Source organism: Centrocercus urophasianus, unplaced genomic scaffold (assembly GCF_019232065.1).
Source record: "Centrocercus urophasianus isolate 14NV4802_14NV808 unplaced genomic scaffold, USGS_Curo_1.0 seq_24, whole genome shotgun sequence".
Classification (NCBI taxonomy): domain Eukaryota; kingdom Metazoa; phylum Chordata; class Aves; order Galliformes; family Phasianidae; genus Centrocercus; species Centrocercus urophasianus.
In genome coordinates this window covers 11,914,712-11,940,974 of record NW_024884800.1, presented here as the reverse complement: position 1 = coordinate 11,940,974, position 26,263 = coordinate 11,914,712, and the positions used below count along the sequence as shown (strand labels likewise).

Below are 26,263 nucleotides of genomic sequence, written 5' to 3'. Positions count from 1 at the left end.
CCGCCACAAAGGCGCCGCGCAGCGGGACGAACAGCACGCATGCGCCGGTGTGGGAGCGCATGCGCCGAGGGAGCCGGGGGAGCGGCCGAGCCGCGGCTTCGCGCCTCGCCGGGCCCAGCTGAGGGCGGGGCGGCGCCGATTTCTGCTCCCGGGCGGGAAGAACGCGAGCGGGCGGCAAGTGTCGGGGCTGACGGCCGCCCGGGCTGCGAGCGAACAAGCAAGCGAGCCGTCTTCGGCAGTCGCAGTAACGGTTCAGTCCTTCGCAGCGGCATCCGCGCTGGCCGGCCATATCTCCGTGTGAATGACGGCAGCGCCTTCGGGGCGGGATCTGTGAGCCGCTCCCGGCGGTGCGGAGCAAGGCGCCCGCTGCAGCGCTACGGAACGGCGGCCGGAACGGAGCTCGCCCCGCTCTGCGCTGAAGAAGGCGGGAAGCTGCCTGAGAAGCGTTCTTTGCCATGGAGAGGTGGAAGCGACTAAAGAGAAAGGAGCGGATTTGTACGCGGATTGGCTACGAAGCAGGAATACAATACGGCCATTACGGAGACAAATGGGATCCTTTAATGAGTCGCGTTATTCTAACGAAGAGGGAGCCATCTGCGTCGTTGTACCTGGCGTAATGCTAGAGATGAGCTGCCCTTATCACCAATCCCAGCTTGTTTCTACTTACCCGTATTGAAGGGAAATTAATTCAAACGCAGTACGAGCAAACATAAAGCAAACAGGGTGATCCGAAAGAGAAAAATTTGCTTGTGAGAGAAGGATAATATTTAGTCTAGCAAATGAAGATTTAAATCTATAAAATTTAAATCTATAAAAACTAAAAAAAAATAACCTCAGCTGGAACACTTCAACTGCATATGATACAATACTTACAGCAATGCTGATACAAAAGATGTATAAAATTATCAATATGTTGGCACATATGTTTTGGCAAGCTTCATTACTGAAAAGTCCAAGAGTAGAATAAGGGGCAAAATCCCAAATGTTCTTAAAATGGACCTTTGCAGTAGCCTAGGCAATCACATCTCATGACCCTTCACGGATTAATATCGCAGCTCAGCCAAACGTTCCTATATGTGGCATAATAACAAAGGAACATTCTCTACGTTTCTCAAATAATAATCAGCAGCAGTTGCATGCCTAAACAGCACGTCAACCCAGGTGCTTGTCCAAAACAACTGAGGACATCAGTTTTCAACAAAAAATACTGCACGTGCCTGTTTTGGGAATGTGATGTTTGCCCCCCAGGGATGAACTGAAGGCTTTAATTTTAAGCCTTGCTTTCACAGCTACAAAGTTACCCTGCTAACACACACAAAAGGCTGCATTGTCCTCTGGTCACAGTGCACTACACGAGCCAATGATTTATTTCATGAACACATTATCCATGCTCAGGTTAGGCTCCCTCCGCAGTGCTATAAAAATCCCTCTGCAATAAAATAGGAAAACCTCTGCTCTTCTCCACTCTCAGAACTCTGCATCACTGCACTCCAGTAATGACAGAGCATCTGTGATGAAAAGTAAGGCTGCAGCAAAATTCCACAAAAACTCCTGGTTAAAGAGGGTCTGCGCACCAGCTGAGATAGGTTACATGGAAGACTAAATGTGACGTTCATTCTAGAGTTTTGTTTTTGGGAAAGCCTTGCTAAGTTTTCCAAGAGTTGTCCTTTCAACCAGCCAAACCATGCTGGGAGTCCCACTGCTCCGTGTTAGAAATGTGTCCCACATAAAGGAAACCACTGACTGCCATTGCGCTCACACAGTGCTGCAGGGAGACACAACCACTTTGCTTCCAGAAACACACGGCACTGTTCAGAGGTTTTCATCTTTAAATTTAATTAAAGAAAAATGTCTCATAGTGATTACGCATGTCTGACTTCCAACTTCTTTAAACAGCACAAGCCTATGCAGTCAAATGTAGAAATAGAGCTCAGAATTTTATTTTAAAAAGAAAAAAGAAAAAATGTTTCAAAGTGTGAGGTCCTATTAAAAAAGTGTCTGCTCACTTGTAAACGGAATAAAAATGTTAAGAAGACGATTTAAAAAGTTTCATACACCTTAAACAAAACCACTTTCTGTAAGCCATACAAGTAACATTACAGCATCATAAGAACAGCAAGAGCAGAAGAAAATGGCAGAGGAATCACAACATGACTTACTGAAGTAACAACTTATTTACAGTGAATTTTAATAGCTTGACATTTTTATTGCTCTGATGGTAGTATGTTGACAAGTAAACATAGTAAACTGTCATAGTGGGACACTAATATGTGTATATTTACAGTTTTGCATACAGTGGTTTTTTGTATCTATCAAGAAAAGTACAGGGAATTTTTTTCCCCAGTCAACACCACTCTAGATTTTAGCAAAAAAGTTCTCTGTTTTTCAAGTTACTCATCTACAACTGTCCACACTTCTTAGACTTGTCTGTGCACGTTCTAAAATACATCTTTCCTCCTCTGATGGTAAAAGAACTTCACAAAAAGCATGTGGGGAATTGGAGGTAAGAGCTCATCATCTTTAATGCTCCTCACATACAAAAACTTTCTAATTAGAAAAACAAACAAACAGGCATTTCATACATACAAGTTAAAAAGGAAAGCGTCAACATGTTTATTTGAGAAACTGAACACTGATTAGACAGATGATATTCCTGTAAGAGCTTTATAAAAATTGCTGCAAACTCTCACTACATATTTCTACTAGTTCCCTTTTCTCCTTTCTTGCTACACGTTTTCATTTTGTTGAAACCAGTCAAGGCACTGTCTTCACCATTTCTATTACACTTTGCTCACATCAATCTGTTACATTACTACACGTGCTTCCTCCAATTAACAAGTATCCTCTATAAACAGGCTTACCACTTCGTGCTCATTTTTTACTGTCGAAAATGAGTTCTCCATCTTATGAGATATAAACTATCTGTCGGATGTTTTTATATTAAAGCAAAGAATAGCCTAGGCAAAAGAGAACCTGTAGACAGACAAGTTCACAGCAGCATTTACAGTTGCTTTCATGTTTAAATGAGCTATTAAACCTGTCTTTCAGATGCAAATGTAATACTGCATGTTGTTTTTGTATTTTAATGCAAATTTATCTTCCTATTAAAACATGGAGCTTGCTGTAAACTTCTTTTTCAGCTCTCATACTCCACTAGTTGCTTTATGGCCATGTTTTTAAGTGCCTATTAAAACATAAGAAGAAAAGACCATTTCATGGTTTGAATACAATTAATAATTTAGGACAAAGTAAAAGCGTGTAGAATTTATGTACTTGAAATGTAAACTTTGAAAATAAATACTCTGTGCTTCAGTGGGAAACTCAGGGTGCTCCCTGTGCTTGGCACAGCATTTCGCTGAAACAAGACAGATCAGTCGAAAAACTCAACTCCACCCATGGTATCAGCACAGACTCAGCACAGGACTGCTGCTCACAGTGAGAGGAGGGCTGCTCAGCACTCAGCACTGGCAGTTACTGAAACTCTCGCTTGCCTCTTTCTTCTCTTGGTTAGAAAAAAAAACACTTTGAAAATATGGTCACATAAAAGCAAAAATTAAGAATCTGCTGAGATTTCTTGAGTTTCTTACAGAGAGAATAGCTAACAAAGTTCTGGCACAACTGTAATAAACTTCTATTGTTCTCTCCAGCTAAGCTCCCTTCACTTATATCACATGCGCTTATTTCTAAGGGAGATTGTCTGTGCTATGTCAATTTTGCTTTTCACTGTTTCTTTCTGCCATTAAGTATTTTCTCTGCTTCCAGTTAACACTCATCCTAAAAAATAAAATAAAATGGAGAGAATACTTTGCATGGTTCTATGACAGAAATCTGAATTGCAAGGTATAGCTCAAGTTAAATTCACACAACACTGCAGTTCATTCATTAAATTAAATTAAATTACAAATTCAATTGATCAGTTATTCATTACCAATCTACTGGTCCAACAAAATCTCTGCACTAACCATACAGATTTCAGAGCCTGAAGCATCAGCCTGAGGTCAGGAAGCACTGGAATGGGACACTCAACTGTACAGTTAGAAGAGCAAGAAATTTGATTCCAAGTAACAACTTACATAAAACTGGCCTTCTGTAAACACTGGGTACTGGGTATCTGGCCTGTTACAGCTATTAGAATGTAATGACTTTACTAATACTGTATTTTAACACAATATTGCACACTGAAGAGATGCAAATACATTCAGAGGAAGTTCTAAGTCAGTCTGAAACTAGAAAGCAAACTGTGACGCTGCAAGGAGTTAAGCTGATGCAAAGAAATGCCTGCAGACATTTATGATTATATTCATCACAACTTACAGATAATCAGTTATCTGGTATTTTTTTCCTCTTATTTCTAGTTAGGAAGGGGGGGAGGTGGGGGGAAGGGGCAAACAATGCATTGTCATTTGCTTCTTTCTTTCATTTGCTACGAACAAATGGTCTTGCTTAGGCCAGCCATTACAGTAAGTTTTTCAATAGTCACTTCCCTTCCTGACATCAGGCAAACAGGGAGGAGTCCAAAAATGCTTCTGAATTCCACAAGGTATTTGTGGCTCTTCAGACTGTTCCTGAATGCCAAAATATACATGTGAGCCCATTCAGCTGATCTATTCCTCCCATCAGCACATTCCGAAATACTGCTCTGATTTAAGCAAAATTTATTTCTGCTAGAAAGGGCTGCCATATCATTTAACTGTTAAAATGCTGAAGTACTTTTGTGCTATAAAAATATTCAGTTACTTCAACTTTCATTTGGCTGTTGCCAATTCTTCTCCTTAGTAACGACTCTCTGCAATTACAATACACGCTTTTTCCTACTCTGAAAACAGAACGACCCACAGAAACTGACTTCCAGATATTCTAAATGTAAAAAGTGGGCTTTGGGATGTTTTGCTAATAGCAGCTGCCATTTCCCCATAAATGTAGTTTTTTCAAAAGATGAGCAGTATATAAGGTTCCCATTTCAGGTGCCACAAATAACACCCGAAGTAGTTAAATGACAAACAAACAAACAAAATGCTACACATTTTTCATCCATTTACTAAACAAAAGTGCAACTGAGCCCTACACATCTGACAGTATGTACAAACTCATTATGGCTTTACCATAAAAACAGTACGTGAATGGGTCCATACAATCAGAGGGATGGTAACAAATGTAATGAATAAAACTATGTCAAACTGTTGGTAATAGAACAAGAGCTATCTTACATTCTGTAAACCTTGGCATACCACACTTTACATTATGCAAAGAGTCAATATTTACAAATCTATAGTGGGTAAAAGAATTAACCTCCTAATGTAAATGATGATTTTGCAAAGTGCAGAACAAAACCAGTGCTGTTAATTGCAAGTCCTATGCAAGCAAGTGACACTAAAATCTTTACTACTAGACGCTTACCTGGACATTTCTACTGAGGATTTATAGGAATGCAACGTTTAGAATGAAATACAGTATGACACAGCATCAGGGTGCATGTTTGAGGATATATGCTAAATGTAGAAATTAATAAGGCAGCATGCTCAGAACGAGTTTAAGCAGCACTGATGTCAGATTCCTAGTGGCAACTATATCAGTTTTTGTTAATGTTAAAAATTCAGAGTGCAACACAGAAGCCTCATTTAACATTTAAAAAAATGTGCAAATTGTTGTCAAACAAAAAATAACATCGCAAGGAAGATACTCTACTGAAGAACATCTTTTAAATCACAGCAAAGTAGACCATCTTCTTTCCAAAATCATCTACAAGGCACTAAGGGTAGAAAATGACAGGTAACATGAAAGACCAAATGCAGTTCCTCAGTCAGGTCGAAATATGGGATATTTTGGTAAGAACTCTATTAATATTACCTGTTGAAGAAGGGAAAAGACAAGAACAGAACACAGTAATCAACAACTTCAAATCTTCAGCGTAACTTTCCATGCAACACTAGCTGTTTGTAGGATTAAACTTGTCCATTATTTTATAGGGAAACTTTATCCAGAGAACAAAGAAGATTCAGGTTATTTTGAAATACACAACTTATCAACACTTGACATTTTGGGGGTGACGCTCTCTTTGAGCCTAAGCAGTCTTCATTGTTATACATGAAAGTGGATGAGAGAATAGTAGGATAACAGGAATGTTTGAAATTCCACTTTCCTAAAGGACTATCTTGGTTAAATCTTTTATGAGATCAGGAGCCAGGATTAAAATAAATAAATAAAAATCCATGGTCTCATTAAAAAAAAAAAAAAAAAAAAAAGCAAACAAAACACTACTATAAAAAAATGCAATATTTCTGTACCAAAATGCTGACCCAAAAATAACTATAAATAGCAAAAGGATAAGAGCTAAAGAACTATGGGCTGCTGGGAGAATCACACTAGGGCACGGAAACCCAGTGGGCCTTCCTTGCTATCAGTCATTGATCAAAGTGTACCTGTAGTGCAAACACAGAATTGTTATGAATGGAAAACAAGTTCAGCAGTGACAATTTCTCAATTTTAATACATATATAGCCACTCTTTAAAACTGGCCTTCACAGGTGTATATCAAACAACTGCTGTTTTTTATGAGAGCTTATTCAGATTGGTTAAAGTCTGGTGAGTTAACAGATTTCACTATAAAATAAAGGGTGTGGAATACCAAACAAATAACAGGAATAATACTTACATATTCCATCATATTGCTAGTTTCGCATTTCCTTTTACTCAGCTTCCAGTGCAAACCAAGCTAAGAAAGTAATTATCAGGGGATTAGCACATACTACTACATTATTTTGATAACTAATGTAAAAAGCATAACCAATCAAACCACTTGGATCTGCAACACTTCAGACAGTGAAATTTAACTTCTACAAAGTACAGAATTATAATGAGTAAAATTCCTACATGCCAATTATGCAAAAAAACATGAAAGTGAAGAAAACAAGCACTCCAACTTTTCTTACCTTATGATATAGTCTGTTATTTTCCCATTCTAATAACTTCTGAATTGATCTTCTAGTCTAAAAAAATTAAGTCAAAACTGTATTATGAATGGTTCAGTAGCCAGCTTCATCCGGAAGAACCTCATTATTGCATTCCTGGACTAAGAATCACTTAAATAAATCAGTTTTATAGAAGTACAACCAAGCAATTGAACAATTGTAAATGGGAAGTTGAAGTGATAGGACTTCTGTTCCTCAGCATCAGAAAACAAACAAACAAGAAACCACAATGCTCAGAACTGGACACATTCTACTTTTTCTACAAGGGCCCTTAAAATATGATTCAGTTACAGTCTTCATTCTGATATAATAAATGGTTTACAATGGTTTACAGCTACAAAGAGCTTCCACAATACTTAGAATACTCCATAAGATCATGGCAACCATTAAAAAATGGAGGTGAAACCCTGGATAGGAGATACATCTGCGTCCTTACACCTATAAAGGGGATCTTATTTTGAAGAAAGCAACCCACTTCAGGAAGTAAGAAGAATTTTACTGACTGTGGGAGAAGGAAGTATTTTTGAAGTTTCAACTATTTTTCCTCTGTTGTCCCAGAAGGAGCACTGTGACAACCTACTCTACTTCCTGCGCGATGTTAAACGCAGGTATTTTGTTCACAAACTTAATAATGGTTGATGAGCTACATTACCTCATTAAAAAAAAAAAGCAAAGATATCAAATTCTGAGTCAAACACTCGATGATGGAGAATCCACTAACTCTTTGCAAATTATTCCAGTGATGAAGCTATCCTCAGAATTAAGAATTCCACGTTGTTTCTTGCACTGTTTAAATTTCAGATTCCAGATTCTGGATCTTGCCTTTTTTTTTCTTTTTTTTCCTAAATGAACACACATGGACTGGCTAGGACAGAGTTAAATTCATCACTGCAGCCTGCAGAGTGCTGCACTCTAGACCTAATGACTCAGTGTTGTAGCATACCAGTGTTGCAGCTCTGGCTGAACAGTGCTTGCACAGCATCATGGACCTCTGTTTCTAACTTTACCTCCCGCGGGTATGGGCAAGAGGTTGGGAGAGCTGCCCCAGTTTGACCAAAGGGCTACATGACACCATGCTCACAACAAAACTGGGGCTGTCATGGCCCAGTTGATGGGAGGTAGGGAGTGATTTGTCTTTGCACCTCTTGGGTTTTTCTCCTCTTTTTTTTCCCGTTCATTTATTAACTTTTATTGAGACCTGAGGTTTTTCTTGCTTTTGCTCTTCAAATTCTGTCCAGTCCTGTTGGAGACTAAGCGAGCAAAGGGCTGCTGTGTGCTCAGGTACTGGCTGGCTCAGTCCTCCACAAGAGACCAAGAACAACCGTATACTTTTGGTTCTCAGAGTGACCAAATCACACGCACACATTCATGTACACACTTTATACATTTGAGAAAATAGCACAGGGATATTAAATATGTTTTTAAAACTGCAAATATTCCATCTCTACGTATCAAGTTTATTCTTCTGACTGCTCTTCATAGCAGTAACACAGTAAAGCATGCCAAATAAATAACAGTTCAGAAACATTATGGTATCTATTAGAGATAATAATAATACAAATTGTCTGCTTGCAAAAAATTGTGTGAGAGGAGGGAAGAAAAATACTCACTCTAGTTCAGGCAACTTTTGAGGATCAACATCTCAGTCTGCGCTCACTAATTCAGTTTTTACACCTTTAAATATCCTGGAAATGTAGGTTCTCCTATATAACACTTTCTTCTTTGAACTGAGATAAGATTAGCTACACCCTTGACTATCAATTCAATTGGCAATTTGGTATCATTTGCTTCATTAAGAAATGTTTTCTTCTATTCTCCAAAGAGTGGAAAATTGAATTAGCTTTTGAATGTGAGATAAAGAAAAGGGCTTTGGAATGGAGACGATGCTATTCAACATTACTTAATGCTACCAGAAATTGCAAAATCAAGAAAATAAGACAAACAAAAATGTACTTACTCTTTTGTTAAGACACACTACAGGCCACAGGCTACAGCCCAGTGTGCAGCAGCAGCACAGACAGCCACAAATCAGCCATTTTACATTGACAGGAAGATTCTTTCTTAAACAGGTATTCACACGACTGATGCTGGTCTTGAATTCTTCTGGGGCAACCTGTAACAGAAGTGCTGAACTTCAGTGGAATGCCATTACAGACGTATTTTCTCAAGAATTGCCTTTATAGATTAAAATGTAAATGCAACATATTTCATTATGCAACATGACCCCATCTTCCAAAACACCGGTCACACAGGGAGCATGAAAAGTCATTTTCCTGTAACAAATTCATTTATGGTGTGAGCTTTGCAAAAAATTTGCTTTAAAAAGCCCAGTGCAGCTTAGATGAACAGCCTCATCCATATTTATTACACCATAGAGCAATAGGCTTGATAACACAGTGGTCCCTAACAAGGCTAAGAAGTGGAACGCAGCAGTGCAACATCCTGGCTACACTGACCACAAAAAAAGGAATAAAAGAAGGAAAAAAAAAAAAAAAGAAAAAAAAAAGAAGGAATAAAATGAAATTAAAAAAAAGAAGAATGATGGCTATCTTGTTTCCAAGTGAATAAGGAGTAATAGGTTGTTACTTCCTAGTAAAAACACTATTGTGTGTCACATTAAAGAAGGATGATATGTCCAGTTTACTTTCATACCAAGTCTACACTGTGCCTGGGTGAGGGTGGGCTGCTGTCCACAGACCAATTCCTGACACAGCCCACACAGTCATGGGGCTGCAACTTTACCTGTGGCTTCTTCCGAAGCTGGGAAGCCCAGAAAGGCAGCAACTGGATTACATCCAAGGCTAAGAAATGCACCTTGTACGTGATTTTTAGTAAAGCCTAGCTGCTGAAACGCATTTTCTTTAAGTACACTCAGCCCACTACCTCTTAAAAGTATTATTGCCTACTCACATGCTCCAAACCCACCATCTCCCTACAGTACCTAAATAACGAGTGGGGATCCATGCACTGTCTTACAGCTAACTTGACTCCAGGATGGCACTCTTAACTGTAACAAAGCCCAGGCTTGGACACACAAAGCAGAAGAGTGAGATCCAACTTCAACAGACCTGAACAGCCAGGGAAAACAACTTTAACATAATAATAATAAAAAATCTTTCCTTCCTACTTGCCATGTTGAAGAAGCCCCTGCCTAGAGCTGGTCTGGATACCAAGTTATTGAACTCCTACATAAGCCTTCCAACCATCAAGCCTGACTGTTCATTTGATTCCACAAACAAAGAGGGAACAAAGGTGTTAATTGGCAGTGCCTCCTTGCTCTGAAGAGGTGAACCCAGCAGCCAGGAAGCAGCATCAACCTGGTTCTGCCACCTCCGCCTATCACAAGAGCTAACTAGATTAAAGCACTGCAGGAAAGGGAGTAAACACACAGAGCATCTGTTTCCTGGCCATTCAGATCACCACGCAGTACAGTCAGAGGTCATCTGGGTCTGTATGCTAGCCAGACCTGCAGTGATCAGTTAACAGTGTGAGCATTTTATAGCAGGAATGAATAACTACACAGCAACCACTTATTCTGCAATTATACAGACTACCTTTGTTTCCTCAGTATAGAAAAGTCAATCTTGTACTTCTTTCTACACGTACAAATGAAGCAAGTCCAAAAGCTTTTTTTTCGACTAAATGGCACATCTACATTTAAGTATGTTTTACAATAAATATCCCAGTTAAAAAAAGAATTAAAAAAAAATAAAAAAGAAACAGCATTGGGATGTTTTTAATGAAGAAGAGAAAAAAATTACATTGTGATGTGGAAAATTAGCCTGTGCTTTCAAGCATTCAAAACGGAAGGCTTTGCAAATCTCTGCCAGTGGCAGCTCTTATATTTAGGAAACCCCAAATATTTGATGCATGTGAGTAAGACCACTTCATGCCCACTATGGGAGCAAGATTGGTAGTGAAGTGTGACAGGACTGGTTGTGTAACAGGAATACAGGAGTTCAGCTTCTGCAATCAGACGTGATTCAGAGCAAATTGAACTCACATGCACGAACAAACCACAGCTCACAATGCTCAAGGAAGTTCACATGCAAATATGTTCTTAGCATTCATATGTACAAAAACGGGACCACCTTCAGTAAGTCTTCTGAAATTCATACATGTATCAGCCTATCTATTTATTTGAAAGGTAATAATCTATTTTTTCTTGACTCCATTAGTACTCGTGATATGAAGTCCACTAAGGAAAGAGAATGGTGCCTTTTGTATCACTCACAAAGTTCACTGGACCTTGACAACAGCACATCTCACCCCAAGACACAGCTGTGCACTACTGTAGACACTGGATCTGCAGCCTAGAGTTCTCTGTATATCATGAACAAACTTTATAACCATAATTGATATCTTCCAACACGAAGTCAACTAGATTCTTTGACCACTGGTCCCATCGTCAAACAGCACGATGCTGCATTAGAAGAACATATATGCTGTCATGAGCACAGCACTGCACATGGTAATCTAGAAACAAATTCTGGGTGCCAAGAAACACAGATTTCTACCTGGGCTATTTTCAGATTAGCACAGCACAGCTACTAGCTGCTAACGCACCAACTACTTCTATAAAGGCGTATCTCTTCACTGCAGCACAAGATGAAACTACTGAAGACTTCTTCAGCCAACTCAAACTGCTGGATGCATTTCTCCATTGCAGACACCTCACCACGAAAAATACTTCTGTCAGTCAGAGGCATCTTCATTTGAAGCTAAACTTATCAGGGACCAAGATAAGCCTCATTGTGTGATAGAAAGAAGCAAAACCAGTTTGTTCCTTTTGGTTTACAGCTCAGTCTTGTTACAGTGACAAAGAATGACAAATAAAATGACATTGTTCTTATTTAGTAAGAAAATGATTTTTAGAAAAAAACAGTTACAAAAGAATGTTGCTGATTTTTGGACATAATTTTAAATCCTGTCTTTTATGCAGATAAAGATACTGAAAAGTTAATAGAAAATGCCTAAGTATTTAGAACAATTCAGAGCACCTCCTGAGCAAAGAAAGCTCACTAACAGTTTTGAGCAGTTTTGGAATGTTGCTTGTAGAATTTCTGAGTCTCAAAAAGAATGAGATAAACACATAGCTCCTGGCTGTGCAGTGCACCTTGTAAAGAGATACTGGCTCCTTTTAGATCTCCAAGGGGGGAAAAAAGGACATAAAAGGGAAGGAGGGAGTGTTATAATATTTTACAACAGGATGTAAGAGAATCTGCAAACACAGGAAGAGAGCAAGAGCCCAGCAGGCCTGATCTTTCTCCTTCAATCATGATCACAAACCCTATCAATCACACACTGCAGTGGGATCACAATAGCAACAGCCCATTTTATGGCTTACATTTCCCTGCACTGCACAGTAATCTCTGTATGAGATCCTGATTGTTTGAGGTCCAGGGCAGGAAACTCCACTTTTTTTCCTTAAGGCCCACTGGCCCCATCACTATCTTGTCACCTGGAGCACTGCTTGCTATTGAACAATTCCTCATGGGAAGTTTTTATAAGCCAGGTTTAAAATTCTTTGCAGCAAAGGAATCACTTAAACTTTTAGCACCAGAAGTTCTACTTCATTTCAGAATAGCTACCAACAGAGCTGCCTTAAAACCCATTTCAAATGTCTGTTTTAAAAGAACAACCCTATAAAAACATAGCATGCAGAATTTGAATTTGTGGCCAGAATTTAAATTAAAACCAATTACTACAAGCTAATTACTGCCCCTTTATTTTGTAAATCAAATCTTTTCTTACAAAGTTTTGTTGCAAACACTCCCGAAAGCTAAGCTCTGTATTTATACACCAGCTGATAGTTGCTTCTTATCCTGCAAGATAAAGGGCAAGTCAATCGAGTGGAATTAACTAGAGCCAATATCTGACCTGATATTTTCCATATTGTTTTATTGCCTATGCTATATCCTCAAACATTCGCAGCCAGTTAAATATTTAAGATGTTCTCACATGCATCTTAGCTCTAAGCTAATTAACAACTGCTTGAGAATCTGCAGAAATGAGGAGGAAGAAGAAGAGAAGATGGATAAAGAAGGATATTTCATATTAAAAAGATAATAAAGAATAAAATTAGTGCAAGGTTCACTATAGCCATTATGCAGATGAAAACCAAGCTGAGGGTCAGGAAACTTTATAAATTCCCAAGGGCTACCCAGAGCATAAATCTAAAAAGTTAGTGATTTCATCCTTTGTTTAAAAGCCTAAATCCTCATCCTGAATTTCTTAGAAGAAAAACAGCATAATGGAGAAGTCTATCAACCCCATATAATGGTTTCATCTTTCAGATTCCACTAGCAAAGGAATTATATTATTAGCATCAATTCACAGTGGTCAACAAAGTCATTAAGCTTAATATTACATGGACACTCTCCAAGTATGACAACCATCCAGTGATGGCTTTAATGCAGTCTTACAGTAAACATTTTTTATAGAAAACAGTGAATATAAACAGCCACCACACTATTCATAAATGGATTTCATAAAAAGGAAAGAAGAAGAAGAAAGATCTTCATGTGGTACATCAGCAGACCACAAAGCCTGATGTGAATTATTAATCAGGGTATTTGAAGAACACTTACTGGAAAAATCTGAGTTTTCATTTTCAGCAGCAGTAAAGGTGATGGACTGCCACAACCAGAGGAAGCAGCAGATTATTCATTTCTGGCACTTTATGAAAGCATTAAAAACTCAACAAGCCACAGCTGTGGCTTTTACCACCTTTCACAAGCATGTGTGGCAAGCATTAAGAAGGATTTGTTTACTATCTCATCTGATTGGTGAAAGTTGGATTTATTTTCAAAGTCATTTTCCTCAAAACCCACCAATCCACACATGGAAAAAAAAAAAGTAACTGGATTTTCAAAATTCCCAACATAAGCAGTGCTCCTGTAGGCACCAAGTCGACACTCACATGTCAGGTAAAAGAACATTCTCTTTTTTCACTCTTTGCTAAATTAAATCCAAGCAGTAAACCGAAGTTTAAATTAAACTTTTGCTCCTGTAAACTCAGATCCTGTAATAACATCAATTTCTCACTCTTTATTTAACAGGAAGTCAAGCAAGTGGGAAATGTGACAGGCATTAAGGTTCGTATTAAAATGAATATGTTTTGGGGTGGGGTAGTGGTTGTTTTTTTTTTAAAATATATTTTCTTACAGAAAACGACCACTTAATTAAAAGAACAGAAAAGCATTCCATGGCTTTTAGTGATCTGAAAGAGCTTTACAGAAAATAAACTTCAGACATGCAAAGCAGTGAGATGCAAGTTGTGTTACTGCCAGCCTGCGCATCAGGCACTGTTAAGTCAATGAGCCTTCCTTTTTTGCCAGTGAGATCCTGAAACAAGGCCAGACTTTACAGGTTGTCTTTTAACAACCAAATTAGCAGCTTGACCAGCCAACAAGTGGACTGCTGTCAAAAATGCTGGACAGATTCACCACAAGCACTTTGTTCGTTATGCTCGGAGGAGAAAAATCCCAGATGGGTTTGGCAGAACCAGGACGCCTCCAGAGGGAGGAACCTCCACAGGCCTCAGCTGCATTCGGCACATGGCAAAAACAGCGACTGCAGGAGGCTGGGGAGACTGGGAGGCTGCAGCCAGGTGGGATGTCCTTAGAGAAAGCAGCAAGAGCCAAGTACCTTTGTCTCACAAACTCTGGAAGAGATACGCAAGGGGATGACAAAATGAAGGACGAGAAAAGCACTGAGTACTGAAACAGCTGAATGAAAAGAATTGGGGGAAAAAGCCTAAGACACAACACAACAAACAAACCAAACCAAACCAGAATTATGAAAAGAATTTAAAAGTCAAGAACTTTGCTACAAGTTTTCAATGATAAATAAATACAAACGAATACTTATTAAATTGCATTTAGCAACACAACAAGACTCAGAGAAACGATGAGACTTTCCCAACAAATTTTCAGAATGACACAATTACTGAATTTCAGGAGAAGTTCTAAGAAAACCTACTTCACTCGCAGACTTGAGACCATGTTTAATTCCTTTAAGCTTCAGATAAATAAATTCTCTTCTAGAGATCTGCCTAAAAATAAACTCAACGCTTGACAGACATATTGAAAAATGAGGTCTAGTGCCTGAAATAGTTTAATTTGCACAGGATGTAGCACAAACTGCAGGCACCTCTGAAGCAAGGGAGTACAAGTCTTGCTTTTACACAGATTGCCTACGTGAGAACAGCATCATGGTGTGCTTAGAATGTCAATAAAGACTACAGTCATTGCAAACTATCTTTGCTGTAGGGACTGGTCTTCGACCAGCTACTTCATGAAGGACAGAGTTAATTTAGCAGCCTTCAGCGCAGTGCTGGCCTGCAACCAGTTGTGTTGGATTCATAGGCATATATTTGTAACACAAAAACCACTGGAGGCACTGGAGCTTTCCATTTAAAAGAACAGTTTAATCTCACACTTACCTTCCCTGTCAGAACAGAGGGAAATTCTGTATCAAACTTGTTGCTCAAGCCAAACCTTGAAAACAAAAGAGACAAACAAAATATATTCCACCTAACTTATTTTGTTTCCCTTAATAAAAAATGCAATAGATGCTTTTTTTATAAAAAAGGAAAACTATTTCTTTTGCCTTTACATGTACATTGTTTTATAAGCTTTCAAACCATTTTTATATAAGCTCTTCTGTATTATTCATAAGACAAAAAGAGAAATATAGCTTGTTGCTTTACTTCAATACCTTCAAGCCACTAAAAGCAGAAAAAAATATTTTACAATTGGATAGCAGTAATTTCAATTTTCTCTTTCTTAAAGAAAAAAACAAGAGCCTGCAAGTATTAGCTAATCTTTCCATTTCTGTTTTTCTTACTCATGCAATTTATTCACATGCAACAAATAAAGCTACTTATAAGGAAACCATTCATTGCTTTGGAAAATTTATAACCATACAATTCTTAAAAACTGCTTTGATCTGAGTTAAACTACCTCATGCAAACATGTAAGGGCCCACATATGGAGTGCTTTCAAGCAACCACGAGCTTTAGAAAACTGTCTTAGCCAACACGGTGCCTGGTGTCTCCTGTCAGTGAAGCCTTTTTACTTTGCCAGCAGCAAATCTTCAGCACAACCAGCAGAGCCTACAGGCAGCGACGTGTTTTCCGGAATTTAGATGCTCTGCTTGAAAACCCACGTTGCTCCGAGCTCCAAATCTACTGAACCAACTGCCCATGTCAAGGAGCTACTTGTGTAGGCCAGTAGGATGCTGAAAGCACAGCTGACTTTGTTGTATTTAAAGCATACATGTAGGCAAGAAATTAACAAAACCCTAATGTTAAGCCCACGAGTTTCTGTGAAATAAAATGTTATGATCTTCTGTCCTCTCCATCTCATCTGAATTCTAACCTTTGCAATTCAGTAATAAAACAACAGCAACTGGTCTCTCAGCTCCAGTGTCTATTCAAAGAAGTCTTCCTGTAAAGCTTGTAAAGTTAAATACACTGCACACCAAGTTCTGCCAGCCCTGATAAACCATTTCCTGAATATTTGTGTTGAAACAAACAGAAAACAAAAGAATCACAGACAGAAAGATGAGCACGTGTATTTGGTATTGTAATATTTACCCTAGAAACAAACCCTTCTGGGCAGAGAGCATTCCTCTGAACCAACACCGAAATGTTCTTCGCTGGCCACCCAAATGAAAAGACACTGCCCAAGAGTAAGTGCCCTCCACTGCACAGCACGTAGCCCACAGATAACTCAGCTACCCAAATGCAGCAATGGCACTTGCTTAGCAGTACAGACAAGTGAAAAATAAACTTGAAGGGTGAGAGGAGCATTAAAATCTGCGCTGCTCTCAGAAATCCAGTCAGCTAATCAAGATGTCTGTCAGCAATGCTGGCGTCAAGTTCTTCGGTTGCTAACTTAAGTCAGAGCCTTGGCACCTGTAAAAACCAGCATGTTAGCACACTATTTGTGTAAATATTACAAAACCACCAAAGATTAGACCTTCACCGAGCTGTCTCTCAACCTTTGTCTCTTCAGCTATCCTAAGCACTATGACCAATTGCCACTTGTTTGTGTTTCCTTCAACAGATTTTCATTGGAAATCCTCTACAAGTGAATGTGAGTGAACTGGACAGCAGCACAGCATTGGCTACAGCGTATCTGAGTCAACTGGAAAGCCATGATGATAAATCACTGCTATATATACAAAAAGTAAACACAATATGATTTTAAGCAAACGAAGAGGTAGCTGATATAAACACATTTTCATTTTCTGACAATGTAACCTGCAGGCCAGTCTCCACATTCTGTAACTTCTCTTTTTTATGATGAAATTTTCCAAGTTGGTCTTTTCAGTCTTAAAAACTAACAAACAAAAAACCAGAAAAGACTAACAGCCCTACAAAACCCAGGTGAGCCTGTTTTGAGGAACACTGACTCTTTTATTGAAAAACTACATGAAACAATCACAAACCTTTAGCAACCAAGCAATGTAATTAACTTATCATAAATGAGCTACTGGAAAGCAGGGCTGTAGAGATGGGGAAGGGACTGGGGGGGACAGTGTGTGAGGAGCAGCTGAGGTCCCTGGGTCTGCTGGGCCCAGGGGAGCTGAGCAGAGCCCTTCTGGCAGCTGCAGCTCTCACAGGGAGCAGAGGGCAGTGCTGAGCCCTGCTCTCTGTGACAGCAGTGGGGCCCAAGGGAACGGCGTGGAGCTGTGTCAGGGGAAAGGCAGGGGGTCAGGAAATGGGTCTGCACCACAGGGTAGTGGGCATAGAACATCCCCAGGGCAGTGGGCACGGCCCTGAGCTGCTGAAGTTCAAGAAGCATCTGGATAATGCTCTCAGACTGTGTGGTCCTGTGTGCAGCCAGGGGTTGGACTCAATGATCCTTACGGGTCCCTTCCAACGTGAGATATTCTGTGATGCTATGGAATTATTTATCCACATCACAGACTAGAACTGCTCTAATGGTGCCAAAGACCCATCCAGATCACAACACTGATTCTCACAGCGCCAGCAGCAAATGCCCAGAGAATGGCAGAAGGAAAAAGCCTGCAAACTTTACATACTATTACCCCAGAATTCTCTTCAGACCTTCAACAGTTTGTAGTTCAAAAACTTCCCGAGCCACAGGCAGCATCTTTTATCTCACTGCTCACATCTACTCGTTACAATTCCCATTGTACTCCCGATTTCCCAAGAAAATAAAACTAATGAGTGCTTTTTGGTTTAGAACTGTTAAGAACATGACAAGAACACAGTGTAAGTTATTGAATTAAATCTGAAGGCTGACGATGTCTTTGAAACATATTTAGAAAACCAGAACTTGTATTAGTTGCTGTAACAGTCCACTCAGATTTAATGTGACCAGGAAGCCTCAGTTACAGAAATGCATCTGTTTTACACTGATGCCCACAAATGGCTGAAGGAGTTCCAGAGGCTTCGGCTATGCTGCAAACAGAACCGTGCCATGCTGTAACACTGCGTGCAGCCAGCAGCACTGTGGCCTTTAGCAGTTTCACAGAGACATCTCCAGGGGTTGCTGTCCTCCCACTGAGTCACCATGGAGAGACACCATGGAGTTCAGAAAGATTAAAACCTTATTAGATGGGTTACACTCAAGAAACAACAAATAGTTGTTTCTGGTAATAATTCAGGTTAAAGTTCTGGTTAAAGCAGAATGCCACAGAATTCTACAGCTGTGTAAGCACTTTCAAAAAAGCGTTGAAGCTTTATTAAAAACTTCATGTAAAAAAAGTTAAGACCTGAACTTTTAACTAAGAAATAGCCTAGTCCTTCCAAAATAAATTAATTCATAGCAATAATTGATCTAACATGATTTTGCCTCCACTATCCTGTAAAACCCAGTATGCTTTAAAAATAGCTGTGCAAAATAAACTGCAGTATCAGTCCGTTCAATTACTTCAAACATCAATTGGTGGTCACTTATTTCTGAGCACTCTCAGTGTAAAGTGTGCAAGGTCTAACATTTAGAAATTCACATGAAGTCACTCACACACTTTAGCTGGAATTTTCTCTCTGGATGACATACCTGTAAAAGCAAGGAAGCATTGCCTAATGGACACCAACACTGGAACAGAACAAGGATTACCTCAGTTTCTGTTCTCTCTCGTTCCTTGTTTTAAAGCATGGCACAGCAGAAGCCCCGTCATCTCATTTTCCCCATTTGTAAAGAGGAGGGAATGCAATTTCCCAGAGGCAGATGTAGTAAATAAAAGCTTATACATTAAAGCCTGAAAGTTCTGAATCATCATCTGTAGATCCTAGCTGCAGTAGGACCACATTATAGATTTCTTTACAAAGCATTATCAGAAATGATTTCTCCTGTCCCCATAACTGGAACAGAAATATTTTGGAAAGCACTTACATCTAGAACAGACATATTTACAGATTCTTGAACTTTTTCCTTTTGACTTCAATAGTCTTTCATTCTTGCTTAACCCAGTACTGTATTTATAGGTAGTCATCAGTCTTACAAGGCCATGCAAGCTAGCCAGCTCTCTCGTGACAGGTTCTCCAGTTTCCTTTTTGCATGGCTCATTTCCCCACACCTAATCCAGTGTAAGTTTAACCTATCTGGAACATATGAACTTGGGTCACCAGACGCTTCCTCTGCAGAGGCACCACCTCAGCTCTGTTCAATGTCACTGAATAAAGAAAGCACTCATCAACAGCCCTGAGTTGAAATTTCTTTCTAGTCTATGACCCTTTCCTATGAAGCCTATGAAGATGAACTACTAAGGGGCATCCCTCCCCGTGGATAACGTTTTGGAGAACTAACTTATTGAGAACTAGTGGTAGGCTGAAGTCATTTGCAATTTTAAATACACAGAAGACGTATAGATGGGAGTAATAGAAGACAACTAAATATCTTCTTTCTTTACAACTGAGAGCACCTTTCCTTTCCCTGACAATACGCTTTTCATCAGCACCTGTATCCTAGGTCCCTCAGGCACTCCTAAAGGAAACATCATGGAAGAACAAAAGTTAGCTTGTATCCAACACTAGAAAGTTCACAGACCTGAGCAGGAATCACAAGCAGAACGGTAAGGGCAAAAAGAGGCTCAATGTCTCACTTCACTGCCTCACGTGCCTCAGTACATCAGAAAAACTGAAACTCCTCGGTTAGTTTCCTGCAGTGTTTTTGGAAGTTACTGTTGTTGCTTTGACTCAGTTTTCATTCAAGATGTTTATGATGAGATACTTCAATACATCATCAGAGTAACACTGACTTACATAGTGAAACAGAAAACCCCCTTACATGGAATTCCAGAAGAAAAAAAAAAGGCGTTCACCAAGTTGTAGTGATTTCTCTGCACTAAAATTTTAAAGCTTACTTAAAACTAAGTGGGTCGTTAACTTTCCTAAAACGAGGATCTTCTACAGTGAGTGTTGAACAAGATGAGCATGAACTCTGCTACCTGCTTTCCTAAATGCTCCTTCAGTGAGAAATGAAACAAATACAATTTATTCAATCACTCTTCCCATGCACAGGGGTGAAAGGTTAGCAAACAGTCAGTAGAAAAAGCAAGATCCTGCTAAAAAGATTCCTGGAATTTACTTTTAGTATGGCTGGACACTGCAGGGTAACTCTGTTAGGGTCAGCCACTCACTGACAAGGTCATAACAACTCTTATGCAAGAAACTAACATGTATTTTTAATCTGCTAAAATGAAAATGTTTGAGAGGACTGTACGTGAAAAGCTGGACCAGAAAATGACCCTAGAATTAGAGAATATCCTTCTCTGAGTAAGCATTCAAGCAAGCCATCGTCAGGTGAGGAACAGAAAATACGTGAAACAAAATAATAGATGGTTTGTTTTAAAAATAAATGCTTTTCTTTTTTCTCCTTTTTTCTTTACTTAAATGGAGTTTCTGACTTCCGTCAGGACAGAAGTTTTTATTAGCAACATTCCAGACAGGTTCAGAAAACAAACACAAGTCTTAAGGCATGGCATGTCGCACATCAATAAGTAGAGCAGGCTGCTTCTAAAGCCTGCTGATTCCAAAAGATGCAGCATCTGTGTGAAAGTGGAAAATTTTCAGAGCTGATGCACACCAATAAAAAAATCTATTGGAAGCCAAATATTGTCTCACTTATTAAAGAGGTTAGGATTGTTTACTGTAGCATCCAGAGCCCATTTACATTTCATTGATAGCATCCACTGATTGTTTTTATTAGTATAGAGAGATTTTAAGGAACTGTCAGGAACTGATAAAAGAAAAGCTGTTTTGTACCATCAGACAGGCATAGTTGATTCAGGAAGGAAGTTGGGAGGAGTGGAAGAAAAGGAAAATAAGGCAGGTAGGAATTCAGGCCAGGTACTTACATGGGCAGTATTCTAGCTCACTATTCCCACATCATTTACAGTTATTGCGTTCTTTTGATGTAGACATCACTGGCTGACAGCTCTTGGAGGTGTTCCTGCCTATCTCCAAAAGATGCTGAAGCCACAAAGGAACCTTAAAGAACATTCCTAATACACTGAAAGCCTCAGAGCAAACAAAGCAAAGTATGTGATGTTTTTTTTTTTCCAGTTCTGAACTTAAAAACAGACAGCTAATAAAGCAGGCATATGCTACTCTGGTCATTTCACATAAGCTACATCTCTCCTTCACACAGGCCACATGCTCTGTGGGCTCAGGACAGCAGGCACACTGCGGTGCAGCGCAGCAGCCACCCATGGCACCAGCTCAGCAAACTGCTTCAGACTTACATGGTGGACACAGCAACTCCAACATTAGTTCTCCTAGGATGAGAGCTTTCCTCACCCAGTGCCTTTGCTGCAGAAAGCTAAATCACACTGCACCTATTCAACAGAGAGAAACGTGCGATCTTTTATGCAATCCAGACGGACCCAAGAAAACACAAGCTCGATGGATCTCTGCAATATCAAAGTTTCAGTACCACCCTTCTCGTTATATAAACGAGCGTAACCACTAACAACTCGGTACGAGTGCACTCTGTTGTGCTAATTCCTCACTTGCTGGAGCGGGGATAATTAAAAAAAAACAAGAAAGTAAAGCCAAATGGCCATTCCACATTTACGTCAAACGGGCAGCAAACACCGCGCCTCGCGATGCACTGCAACGAGGAAAACGCTGAAACCGAGCACAACTCGGGAGAAAGTTTGGGGTCGGCGAATGACAGCGCGGCCGCCCGCGCCCCGGGCAGCGCAGCTCAGCGCCGGGCCTCCCCGGCCCCGCCGTGCCAGCGACCGCGGCGGTGAGGCCGCGCGACGGACAGCGGCTGACCGCAGCTCCGCTCTGCAGGCGGGCAGCGCGCGCGGGGCCGCCGCGGGACCTCAACGCCGGCCGCTCGCTCACCGGCGGGATCGCCCCGAGCCGCGGCAGCCCTCGGGGGCCGGCGCCTTCCCCCCGAACGGCCGCCCCTCGGCGAAGGGCGGCGCGGGACCGCCGCGGCGGCAGGGAGGCGCGCTGCCCCTCGCTGCCCCCGGAGCTCCGACCCTCGCTCCCGCCCCGCAGCCCCGCTCCTTACACGGTGATGTGCCCGGCGCCCCGCACCACCACGGGATCCGGCGCGTCGCGGGGCCGCGGCAGCTCCTGGCTCCGCACCACGGGCTCAGGCTCGGACGACTCCTCCTCCTCGTCTTCTTCTTCTTCCTCCTCCTCCTCCTCCAGCTCATAGATCGTGTCGAAATCCGCCATGTTGGGGAGCAGCACGCTCATCTCAACCCCACCCCCGACGCGGCTTCGCCGCGCGTCTGCGCAGTGCGCAGAGAGGGGGCGGAGCGCCGCGGGCCAGGGGCGGAGAGAGGCGGGTGCGCGTGCGCACTGTGCGAGAGGGTGCGCGTGGTCGCGCTGCTTACGCTGCTTGCCGCCGCCGCGTGCCGGAGCGGTGCTGTGGCGGTTCCTGGGCGCGTGTCTCGCGCCTCTTCGTTTCCCGCCCTTTCCAGGGACGCGAGGCGATGCTGAGGAGAGTGCAGCGCGCTGCGCTGACTCCTGACCCCTGCGTCAAGTGTACTTCTGCGGGGTTTCTTTTAGTAAAAACAACAGAGATCGGGCTTTTTCCTCCTGCCCCTTCGTTTTCAGCTGTCTGCTTACCTGTTGTTGCCTCGCAGCGCTCGCAGGTTTGTTGGTTGGGGGCTGAGGTGCAGCGGGCTGAGCTCCGTAGGCACGCAGTTTTCCCGAGGCTTGGTTGCCTGTTTTTTTTTGGTTGTGTGGTTTCTGGTTTTTGGATCATTCTGGAAATCGATCCCTGTGCAGAATAATGGGGTGTTGAGAGGAAAAGGAGTGCTCTGGAGAAGAGCCCCCAGGAGGGTTCTGGGGCTGGCAGCCACCTGCCATAGTAGACACACAGTTCTGAGAGATTTATTTTGGTTTTGTTTTTTAAGAGTATGTGTTGCAAAGGGACTTGGTGTATCACAAAGAAAAGAGCTCGCCATGTATGTCCTTTACCTGCAAAAAAAGAAGGAAAAAGATTTCTGTTCCCATCAGCTGTTCTTGGGAAAAGCTTCCCTCATAAATTGTCTTCAGTATTTTTCAGGGCTTTCTGGACATTAGCAAAAAGCTAATGATTTTGGATTTGGATTTGATTTTGGATCTCTTCACTGCCTCTGCATGCAGAAGTGCATGAGGTACAGATCAGCAGTGCTGTGTGCTGCACCTCATGTGTGCAGCTGCAGCTAGAGCAAGTCCTGATGTGAGGAGAAACTAACTGGGAGAAAATGGCTCTACAAAGAAATGGAGTTGTGTATTCTGTGCTGATCGAATGGGTCTGTCAAAGTGATTTACTAGAGAAAAAGTAAATGGGGCAGAACACTCCTCCCTGACACTGATCAGGTTAAAAAAGATGTTTTGTTTAGAAACAAGTTGAGAAAGTGAAAATAATTCTACAACTGGGAATCTAGTTTTTTTTTTCTATTCATCTTCTATGGCAAGATTACTAATTGTAATCCTTGGGAAGAAGGTCTGGAAACCACTGAAGTAAAGGTTTATATAGGTTACTAATAATGTGCCAGCTTTTATTTTGTTGTCATCTAAATGGAGTGTCTGCCTTCACTGAACTGAAGGTCAAAGACTTACAACTTTCAATCATGACTGAGTTTGCACTGTAAGAAATTACAGGCTTGGTGCGTGCATCAACTCTACAGATTTTAATAATTATTGTTGTCGTTCTTGGCAGCTTTGGTGAATTGTCCAGGAAGAAGGTAATGATGTGTAAAATATAACTGCAGGAGATGTAACAGGGGGTCCTGTGCAGCATTTCCTATGGAAAAGAGCTGGGCACAGGCACTTGAGTTCAAGGCTGTTTGCTGTTGCTGAGCAGAAGTTGGACAGTCCAGGAAGCATTTTGGAGTAATCCATGGAGTAGATTAAAATGCTGTCTTATTTTATTAGGGAAGCATTTTCCAGCACTATATCTGTTGAATGCTTTAAAACAACGACAACAAAAAGCCCGTGTGCTGGGGTGCTAGTGACTTCTCTTACCTTCCAATCTGATTTTTGCACTTTCTCTTGTATCAAGAGAGGAAGGTGGAGTATATGGTCCTATCTGAGCACAGAGTTCACATCATAATTAAAGAATAGGTTGTAGCAGTAAGCAGTAGCTCTGTGTTGGAATGCATATAGAAATGTCCAAACACAAACCTTAAATATAAAAACTGGTCTGGCTGTGCTAGAGCCATCGTCTTTCTGTGAGAGTCTGGACAGGATTCACATGCGTGACTGAATAGAAAGGTGTTTGTGTTGGATGTGGACGATGAGCTAGGTGTGTGGAGGACAAAGGTCAGTGGCCATGTACTGGTATGTGCTGAAGTACCAGGGTCTGTTTTGTTTTGCTGGAGGCAGAGAGCCCTTAAAAGCCAAACTGAATGCTGTAGAAATAGTGTCACATTGTCAGGCAGCCTTATGCCCCTGAAAATTCTTGAACCAACCAGCTGCCCAATGAACAGTTGTGCTGCTGTGCTGCTGCCTTCAGTGCAGTCAGTGCTGAATGCCTGCTTGGTGACAGTCAAGCTTCTGACTCTGTTCAAAACACTTCTTCTAGGTACTTGTTATCAAATTCTGAATTGCTTTTATTCCTTGTGTCAGCTTTTCATTGTATACATAGTTTTTAAAATGACCTATTTCATATCTGATTGCTTCTGAATTCCTCTGCAAAGTACACTTAGCATAAACCTTACATAAACCACAATGTTGCTTTGTTGGCCTTTTTCTGAAGACCTAGGCCAGATTTCTTCCTCAACAAAATGACCTCTTAACCATTGAGTTTTTAACATGGAAATGAGTCATAAAATGTGTGCTACTAAAACCCTGCATGTACTTTCCAGTGTCCTGAGACAGAACTGTACCTCGTTCAGAGAAAGTTGCACTGGCTGTCTGAAAATTGCCTGATAAAATGTTCAGTTTTCTACTGGTCTGCTGTTCTATATCTTGTCTTTGTATGAGATACTCACAGGCAGTATTCTGAGTTTTCACTAAGTTTAGATGTTTCGTGTTTATTTGCTCTGTTTCTGGTATCAGACACAGGGAAGATCTCAAGTTCTGGGGAGTTTCAGTTCATGGAATGAAGTTGATTGGCATTTTAGATGCTTTTTAATCTCAACTGCACAAGAGAAGCAGCAGCTAATAACACCTTTCAGATCCATGATTTGACTTGGATTACTTGGCGATTGCACTGAAAATACCTATTGTAGAGGTAGATAATTTTCATAATAATCTTAGTTTCAAGAAGTTGCCAACTTTATGATCCAGGTTTTTATTTCTGCTACTGTATTATTACTAGTAGTAGCCAAATCTGGATTTGATTATGCTCTGATCTATGAATTACTTTTTTTTTTTTTTTTTAAGTATATTCCAGTAGGATCCTTTCTGCTATCTACTGTAAAATAAGAACTACGGTGATTAAATAAATCTGTACAACTTTTCTCCCCAGACTCGTATTTAGAAGTTAATTAGCTCATTAGTTAATGAAGCCAAATCACTGTGGTGCTGCCTAGAGTCTCCATTTGTAGTAAAATTTTGGGAAAAGAAAACAAAAACACCTAGAAAATAGAAAAAGTTTTGTCTCACTTTTTGTTTCTGTCACAGGTACCTTCAGAAATGCTGTCACCTACCCTTCTGTGGCAGCAGGGCTTTCCATGTTGGAGCTGATTAGTAAGATAATAGTCCTTTTGTTTCCTGTAAGTGTCATGTATGACAGTTTTTTTTCTTCATGATTTTTTTTTTAACATTCTACATTCTTCATGCATCAACAGCAGACATAGGTAGAGAGGCTGCTGGAACTATGAATCCCTCCTTCCCCAGACCTGTTATGTAGCAAATA

The 26,263-nt window shown here is 40.8% G+C and overlaps 1 protein-coding gene across 1 annotated transcript; it reads right to left on the bottom strand.

The window, feature by feature from the left end:
• Positions 1–1,811: 1,811 nt before the first annotated feature.
• Positions 1,812–22,693, bottom strand: CHIC1 (cysteine rich hydrophobic domain 1). The gene is made up of 6 exons (XM_042825201.1): positions 22,475–22,693; positions 15,415–15,469; positions 8,926–9,081; positions 6,930–6,986; positions 6,653–6,712; positions 1,812–5,847 (listed from the first exon to the last, which is right to left on the bottom strand). The coding sequence occupies exons 1-6, from the start codon at positions 22,663–22,665 to the stop codon at positions 5,797–5,799; spliced, it is 570 nt and encodes a 189-aa protein (XP_042681135.1). The 5' UTR covers positions 22,666–22,693; the 3' UTR covers positions 1,812–5,796.
• Positions 22,694–26,263: the final 3,570 nt, after the last annotated feature.

What these genes read in the sequence shown, in the direction of transcription:
- CHIC1 (XM_042825201.1), bottom strand. Translation starts at nt 22,665, where the DNA reads ATGAGCGTGCTGCTCCCCAACATGGCGGATTTCGACACGATCTATGAG. An exon ending in GGCGCCGGGCACATCACCGT is followed by an intron (nt 15,470 to 22,474) that starts GTAAGGAGCGGG and finishes TTTGTTTTCAAG; the next exon opens with GTTTGGCTTGAGCAACAAGT. An exon ending in ATAACAGACTATATCATAAG is followed by an intron (nt 6,713 to 6,929) that starts GTAAGAAAAGTT and finishes TTACTTTCTTAG; the next exon opens with CTTGGTTTGCACTGGAAGCT.